This window comes from Adiantum capillus-veneris, chromosome 7 (genome assembly GCF_014529385.1).
Source record: "Adiantum capillus-veneris isolate H3 chromosome 7, ASM1452938v2, whole genome shotgun sequence".
Taxonomy (NCBI): domain Eukaryota; kingdom Viridiplantae; phylum Streptophyta; class Polypodiopsida; order Polypodiales; family Pteridaceae; genus Adiantum; species Adiantum capillus-veneris.
The window spans coordinates 136,314,954-136,324,111 of NC_140937.1; the positions used below are offsets into that span (position 1 = coordinate 136,314,954).

Genomic DNA, 9,158 nt, shown 5'->3' on the forward strand with positions numbered 1-9,158 from the left:
TAGTTCATCACTTATCATCACTCTTCTTGCTAGCATACATAAAAGCATAGTCATGAAGATGGAGAAGATGACTAGCTTAAGCATTGAAGCATGGCTCTTGGTTGGATTTTCATTCCATAGCCAAGAGTGTTGGTGTAGGCTCTCAACTTCTGTACTAGCTTGTGTGTGTGTGTGTGTGTGTGTGTTCTCTCTCTAGCCCCTATAATTAGGGCTCTCCCCCTCATGAGTAGGGATTAGATTTGACTTTTTGAACACCTAACCCTCAAGCACCTTAGTCATGGATTACCTTAGCACCTTAGTCATAAAGCACCTCAAGCACCTTAGTCAGCAAGCACGACAAGCACCTCAAGCACCTTAGTCATCGAGCATGACAAGCACCTCAAGCACCTTAGTCAACAAGCACGACAAGCATCTCAAGCTTGGGCCGGGTTCCCACCTCAAGCACAACCCTAGCTTACCTTAGGTCAAAGTACTTTTAACAATAACCTTTGGAGGTCTTCAATGAAGATAACCCTAAGGTCTTTAAGCTCCATTGGCTAGCCTCACTCTTTGATAGATCATCTCTCATTTGGACCCCTTTACCATTGGCCCCGGGTTGAGATAGACCCGTAAGCGCATGTCTATATTATAACCCTTGTTCCTATCTATTCTCCCACATTAAATGATCATTTTAACATGAGAAAATCATTTGGATTGGTTAGATGTTAGATTTTATGATAGCCAATCATCTTCTTTGAGGGATTCACCTCATCTTCGTACGGACTGGAGAATGCTCCCTGGCTACGATTACTCTTGTGGCCGATGCCCTTGTGATCGATGTCGTTATGGTGGGAGTCTTACTCTCGGGCTGCGATACCCTTGTGGTGGGAACGACTTCTTGTCCACCCCCAAATTCATGTGGCTGGAGTGTGAACCCTTAGCTTTCTTGTAACTTAGCCATGCCAAGCAGTGCCGCCTACATAGGGAAAAAGACAATCAGAGCGTCCTTCTAGGTTACGCTCTCTGAATGCTGCAGTATTGAAGTATGCCCAGATCAATAGGGCACTCCTCTTTGGAGCCAGTCCAACTCCCATTGGTGCAGTTTAACGTGTGATTCTATTTACACAGGGGATCGCTCCCATGGCCATACCCTACCGACTCTCCTCCTCGACCCTCTTGTGTATCCAAGGGGCCATTCCCACGATGTGCTTGATTCCATGCCTTGCAGGGTAGCCGAAGCTCGTCTCATGAAGGACACACACACACACACACAGCATGCAAAGCTATGCAAGGCAGCTTTTCCCCTCCTCCATAGCTCCCCGGCCCTCTCCTCTGAGCTCTGATACCAATGTAAGACAAAGGGGAGAACGGACTTGCGAATAACCACCCATCCATCCTATATATAGGCCCATGACCCTCTGGCTCTTAGCTATATATATACCCCTATACTGCAAGTGTGTCCGACACTTTGCTAGGCATGTGCCCTCCTAGTCCTACCCTTTGCATGACACCATCCTACAAACCACTTTAGCACATGCAAAAAGTTTGGCAACATTTAGTAAACACAACCATTCAAAAAAGAATAATACAAGAGCCATAATGTCTACCACAACCAAACCCCTAACCATATTCATAAGGGAACTTCATCCCTTGACCATAAATCATATTCATCATTGAAGCCCACTCCCACACTTGGAGCTTTAATTGTACTTGTTGTTGACAACCCCACCAACATCCAATTTTTATGCAAAAAAGAGAATCCGGTCAAAAAATGAACATCATCCCAGATCATCAATACAAAGCTTTTTAACCATATGCAAGTGATACACCACAATCGCACATCACCCTTCTCCCACACAGAGCTAGTTTTGACCTAGAAGGATAGAAATCAGTACACACAGGCACATGAGACATCCACACCTATCCTTTGAGATTTCATGCATCATATAACATCATCTTATAACCTTAATCATAGCACAAACAACCCCATCACTTTGATCATATGCCATAACTTCACACTTGGGTGCAAAATAGTTTTTTCCTATTTTGGATGCAAACATGACAGACATGAGAGTTTGTTTGACCTCATACCAATGAATTTGGATCAATCCTATAACATAGACTATCAACTTACCATCTCACTTCACACATAGGAGAATAATGTCTCACTAATGCCAAAAACCGTAATGCAAAAAGAAAGTTGTTTTATGCAAAACTGTCCATAATGTTTGGATTGGATAACCATAAAACAACACATAATTTCATGGATATCAAACAAGTGGAATCGAATCACCAAACAAAACATAATACATTTATGAACTTCACAACCCCATATGGTGCCCCTCCTTGGTAGCATCCCTATACAAATATGCTTGATCCTATATCAAAAGCAATTAATAACTCGCACTCCTGATGTGATAAATGTGATCTAAATACATTTATTAGCATGTCTTATCAAGATCTTGACTTGGCTAAGTGTGTTTTCTCATTTGATGAATCCATATGGTAAGCCCCCAAGCACCCTAGATTGTGCAGAAAACAACAAGCTGTATTTTGACCATAACTCTTTATACAAGCGGAGTTTTGACATAATGCATAGAAGAAGAAAAAAATGATGTGTTTAATCTCCACTTTGAAGGGTTTAACTTGGTTCACAAAATTTTGGGAGATATGATCAAAAGAGTGCCCCTACTACATACATGATGTGAGCAAAAAGCGTGCTTTTTACATATCCACGTGACCATACACATACATTAGTGTCCTAAACACAATAAGACAAGAATGGTCTTCATGAGAACATTTACATGCAATAACCACATGGTTTTGTCAAAAACAACAAAGAGAAGCTAATATGTAAGCTTAAGAGAAACCTTTATGATTTGAAGTAGGCACCATGGGAATGGTATCACAAGTTTGATAACTTTATGAAGTCTCAAGGGTATAGGTGGACTGACATTGATAATTGCCTACACAAAAAGCAAGCTACAGATGGTATTCTTGTGATTCTCTATGTATATGATATGCTTATCGCTATGGGAATAATAGTCTTGAAGCAAATGCATTGAATTCAACATTGCATGAACACTTTGACATGAAAGGTTTGGATGAAGAAAAACATATTCTCAGCAGGCACATTGCAATTCCTTCCCTGCTTGACCTAAGTGCCACTCTATCCCCATCTGACTCCAGGTGCATCCCATATAATATCTTTTTTTTTCATACTCACAATTGTGAGTTAGAGAGAATTATTATTAACTCGAAAAAAAATAGAATAGCCCTCAAGCACTACATGTGCCTTGAGGGGGCTCGGGTTCCAAGAGAGGCTTGTACACAAACACAAAGGATACAAAACCAATGACAGATCCAGCCTCTTGAGAGTTTTCAATAGCTCAATGCTTGAATCCATTCTTCATCCTTGTCAATTGATCCTCTTCTTATTCCAACACCATGGATGAGCTTAGTGCTCATACGCACAATACCCTCAAAACGAGCTACTACCAGTTTGGCCTCAAACATCCGAAGGCTCCTAGACTTCCAGACCTGGTTCATGTAGCAAAATCTAGTAATTTGGGGACACGTCCAAACAGACTGGCTTTGGAATCCGTGCCCTCCCAAGATCAGGTCATCAGTAAAGAAGATGATTTTCCATGTCCTCCGTACCCACTTGCAAACCTTAGCGGCCAGCCCCCGTGAAGTGGGACACTTGCTAAGTAGATGAAGTGGGTCTTCAGAGGCTGCCCTAACCAAAGTAGGTGTCGCAGCCAAGCCCTCTAGCGTGCACCTTAATCCTAGTAGTTAAGGCTCCCCAAAGTACCTTCTAGATGAATACCTTCATGTATTTAGGCCATTTAGTCTCCCAAATGGTCTTAACACTCTTTTGCCATCACTCTTCTGACCTGTTTTTCTTCTAGATTCTGTTGAGTGGGTCGAACCAATCCGCTTTATATATTAATGCTCCTCCCCTTCAATAGTAGAGTCACGGTGATTAATGCGCGGGACCATGAACCAATCCGCTTTATATAAAGCGGATTTACAAATGAGATGTACGGGACCATGAAAGCATTAATCACCGTGACTCTACTATTGAAGGGGAGGAGCACAAATTTTCACCTTCTCATTTTTCTGTTTAATTTGGTCAAGAATCAATCAAATTTTTGCTTATCCGTAATGCCTACCCCAAGTGGAGTGCCTAGGTGCCTGAACACAATGCCCTTACCTATAACTTCTCCTGACCATTCCTTGGGGTCAGACAAGTCCCTTTCTGAGAGAGAAATTAGTCTTGATTTTTCAATACTACACATTGAGCCGGAAGCAAAAGCAAACAGTTGAACAATCTCGAGGGCTCTTCTTAGCATTCCTGAATTGGCTTTAAGAAAAAGCAAAGAGTCGTCTGCAAACAACTTTGCAAGCAATTGTTTTCCTCCAGGAAGTGAGAGACCTTGAATTTCCCCTTTACTCGCACCGTCCTCAAGCGTGGTCACCAGAGGGTGAGAGTCTATTGCAAACAGTAGCAGGACAAGAGGGTAGCCTTGCTTGATCGAACGCGTGACTTCAGACCCTCCCACTATCTTGTTGTTGAAGAGCAGCTCAGAGTAACTTCCTTCCCCTAGCATGCATTTTGGGTCCAAAGCCCAAAGCCTTCAATGCTAAGGTGGTTGCGTTAAGAGACAATCCCATATGATATCTTATCCATTCTAGCCAATAGGATTGCATGATTTCCAACCCTTAGAGATTTCAAAAGATCAAGTTTCCATTAAAGCTTTAATCTAGGTTTTGAGGGTCTAACATTGTCCGTTTTCAGAGCAAAAAAAAATTATGTGAAGTAATGCTTAACTTAAGATTCAAAAATATCATCTTTTATATAATTTGAAATTCCTTGAACCATTTTTATAAAGGAATGCTAAAGTTTAGTGGGTGAGAAAGTAGGTACCTTACAATTGGTGCTGAGTGTTGCTGCGGCAGTTATGAAGAGTGAAAGAGCATGGCTGTCACCACCACACAATGATTACGTATACTTACTCTCTCTCTCTCTCTCTCTCTCTCTCTCTCTCTCTCTCTCTCTTTGTGGCTAGAGGGGGCTACTGCACAATTGCTACACCGATTGCCAACACGTATTGCCACCCAAAATGAGGTGAGAATTCAGGGCTAAATTCAAAAAAGGGATTGAAATGGCAAGTGTCACGACTCACGATTTGAGCTCCCAATATTTGCAGGGATAGAAAGGTCATGTCAACTGTATATTGAATCTTTACGATCACGAGACCTTCATTTTCCTTGCGAAGGCTTTAGCAGTGATCGATCTTGAGTCTTGGAGGATCGCCCCAAGGGGGGACTCTTGAAGAGTCAAGGAGTCAAGAGTACGTAATGTGGACTTGCATGCAAGTCATGTTCCCAAATGTCCATTCCTATATATGTTCCTTTGGCTTAATGCTTACCTACTACAAGTGGAGATATGTTTCGTGAATGAATTGAACTCTTGACGTAAAGTTGTAAGGACTAAAAGACGATCAGAATTGACAAGTTTGTCTGGTATGGGCAATAATCTATGGTCGCACCGTCACATGGTGGGCTTGGGTGCTTGACGCGCCCGTGTGTGTGTGTGTGTGTGTGTGTGTGTGTGTGAGAGTGAGAGAGAGACGCCCGAGTAGTATATCAAGCCAATATGTGTGTGTATGAGAGAGAGAGAGAGAGAGAGAGAGAGAGAGTCGCTGAATGCTTTATCTTTACACTTAGAAAAGTTGTCAGCTTATCCTGTGCAGAGAGAGAGAGAGAGAGAGAAGCACCATGTCTAAGCTCCAAATTACAGCAGCTTTCATGGTTATGCTCATAATAGCAGCTGCGGAAGCAAGGCCACTCTACCGCAAGACGCGCCGCCCGCGGGTGAGACCCTGGAACCTTCTGCCATGGAACATCCTCGGCCAAAATGTAGGCGCCGATGTGACGGGACTTGAGTACTATGTGCAGGTATGTAGCAGATGCAGAGTAGCTGATAGAATTGCATGCCCTATATCACAAGAAGTTCTGGACAGATTCTCACAATAATTCCCACATTGTGACTTACCTCAACATCATGAGCTTCTGTGAGGGGAGGCACCGTATACCTAGCTAGGTACGATTGGGGGCAGGGGACCACCGGCCCCCCCAGCTAGGTACGATTGGGGGCAGGGGACCGCCGGCCCCCCACGGGGCCGGCGGTCCCCTGCCCCCAATCGTACCTAGCTAGGTATGCGGTGCCTCTCGAGCGGAAGCTCATGATGTTATGCATTGTATGAAAAACAGTGAAAAAGACTCCGTTTTCCTACATGACAAAATTTCTAAATCTTCTTGTGTATTTGTGTCACAAATTAGGGCAGAGAAAAGCTGTGAATAATGCACGTCAATATGAGTATGGCTCTCATGACTATATTGGCTCTTGACATATTATGCAGGTGGGAATAGGGCAGCCTGACTTGCAAGAGCTCATACCAGCCATAAACACAACCTACTCCAATAACTTCGGATCGACGCAGCTCTTCGCCTTCAATGTCACAGAAGGCGCCGATCCGAGCTCTACCCTCTTGGGGTATGTGCGCGGCTACACGGTCGAGTCGAGCTACACTAGCACCGGAGTGGCCGTGGAGGTGGAGATCCTGTCTTACAATGATGGTACCCTCAATGGGACTGTCAGCATTCAGGCTCTCATCACCAATGGTCCCAATGAGGTCTCTATTGTCGGTGGGACGGGGGATTTTCGCGGCGTTAGCGGCTATGGCCTCGTCAATTTTGTCAATACTTCAGGCAACATCGTCCTCTTTCACCATGAGCTTCATTTTCTGTGACTTCTGTGCCCTCACATCGACATACACACACAAGATAATCTCCTGCTGTCACAATAAAATGCTCTCACAATAAAATGCATCTGTATTTTTATTATAATAGGTATTTTTTACTGAGGCTTTCCATCTTTGTACACACACATATTTTTCAACTGTATTGAAGGTTTTTACATTTTCTTTTTTCTGTTAAATTAGTAGAGTGCTCGCGTCAAACCCCACCTTAATTACACAAGAAGATTTAGAAATATTCTCATGTAGGAAAACGGAGTTTTGTCCAGTGTTTTTCATACCATGAGCTTCTGCTCGAGAGGCACCACATACCTAGCTAGGTACGATTGGGGGCAGGGGACCACCGGCATTGTGACTTACCTCAACATCATGAGTTTCTGTGAGGGAGGCACCGCATACCTAGCTAGGTACGATTGGGGGCAGGGGACCACCAGCCCGGACCATCGGCCGCCAACTTAACCTAGCTAGGTATGTTGTGTCTCCCTCAGAGAAACTCATGATCTTGAGGTAAGTCGCAATGTGGGAATTATTGTGAGAAAACTTCTTGTGTTAAGCTTTGCAAAGCCTGAAAGAGAGGACAAGGGGAGAGGATTCTTGTCTAGGGAGTTTTCTCCACAAGTCCGATTGTCATGGAGACTACACCCGAGATCTACGCTCAAAAAGTGGTGTCGTGGGGGAAGTTGAGCCGTTTGATCTGACTAGTAAATTCCTGAGTTGTGAACTATGTAAGAGCCAAATGTAAACATGGTGTGCATCCATGATCCTCGGTGTGAACTAGATGAGCTCTATGGCTGCATGAAACCATGTGTAATCCCGGTCTGAACCTCATTGCCAAAATGACATTGCACAATGGAGAGGAAACACCTTGCGCCTTAAAACCGTCGACATCCCTAATCCCATGTTGGACGACACGTTTAGTGAAATGAAGCATGAGCTTAATCTCCATAGCAAAGAGAGCACAAATTTGTTGCATAGTTTTGGCCCTGTTAATTATGCTCGATTGCCACTGGTACAAAAATGTCTTGGTGAGCAAATGGCTGGTGCACATTCAAACCATAAGTGGCAATATATTTGGCGGCTAATGGCTCTCATGAGCCTCCTCACTATCTCCCACGGGCATGGGCTGGATGGGATCAATGGCCCACACCCATTTAGGGGATCGGGTGCGATATGAGCCGTCCAATGCGACTTTTGTAAATTCGGGAAAACAGGTAAATTGGTGCACCAAAACTTGTAAATTAGGGCGCCCCCGCCCCCCCTCCCCCTCTCATCCCCCGGACTTGAACCTTGGACATCACCTTTGCAAGCCTATCACCTTAACCATCTCACCTGCGCGTGCTCGTTGAAAGCAATGGGAGAAGGGGGAGTTTTATGATAAACCCGTCGCTGTGTAAATTCGGGGCGGCTTTAGTAAATTCGGGCGCATCGTGAGATCAATAGCCCACGATGCCACGCTCCCCAAAAAAGGCGTGGGCCATTGATCACATCCAAACCATGCCCGTGTGAGATAGTGATGAGGTCTCATGAGATTGACTCATCTCTCTCTCGAAAAGCGATTGAGTTGATGACTAGGATTCTTGGGCCTAATATGGGGAACCACAATTATTATGTTATTACCAAGATGAAGATTCTCATAGATACCAACGTATCAAATTGTACTTAGATAGGTTTGTGTTCTTGTAAAGTTATACATTTCCAAGGAGACCCATGCTATTCTGCATGCAACTCAACACGGCAAGATGTTTGGATGGGCTAATTTGTTGCATCAAGGGCTTCAAATTGAAGAAAAGGGAAGACCTCATTGTTGTGATTGGTTTACAACAAATATGAGCCTTTTGAAGGAGGTGACTTGAACCCCTGTGTCTACGATGCAGTTCAAATAACTCGTAGACACTTACAAGAAAACAAACTAACTTCACTAGTAGGGATTATATTATTGTGTATTGTCTCACATTTTCACATGCAAAAGGTACTAAAGAAAATATAGATTGGATAGGGAAAAAAGTCCCTTTTATGGATGAGAAAGTCATAGCTAATGGGGTAATAAATATTCCTTGAACACACAAGATATATAGTTTTTAAATATAGTGATCCCCTTGAGCTCCCATATTTGGTATCAAAAAATTCATCCTTAATTGGTTGTTCTTGATTTTCCTCATATTCCAGTTAAGAGTGCTCTGTATGTAAAGCATGTGAAGTATGTTTTTAGTCATTGTCTTTATGTGGACATCATGTTGCTTATTGGACCAAATAAGGGACAAGGTGTAGATTTGGAGGCTAATTTAAATACCTCTTTTAAAATGTCAAAACTAGGGCTTTTGCATCGTTATTTGGGTATACATGTTTAGTAGTTTG

At 43.3% G+C, this 9,158-nt stretch overlaps 1 protein-coding gene across 1 annotated transcript; it reads left to right on the top strand.

Moving 5' to 3' along the window:
• Positions 1-5,653: 5,653 nt before the first annotated feature.
• On the top strand, positions 5,654-6,918 carry LOC147454669 (uncharacterized). The gene is made up of 2 exons (XM_086516538.1): positions 5,654-5,943; positions 6,408-6,918. Exons 1-2 carry the CDS (start codon positions 5,764-5,766, stop codon positions 6,795-6,797), a joined length of 570 nt encoding a protein of 189 aa, XP_086372664.1. The 5' UTR covers positions 5,654-5,763; the 3' UTR covers positions 6,798-6,918.
• Positions 6,919-9,158: the final 2,240 nt, after the last annotated feature.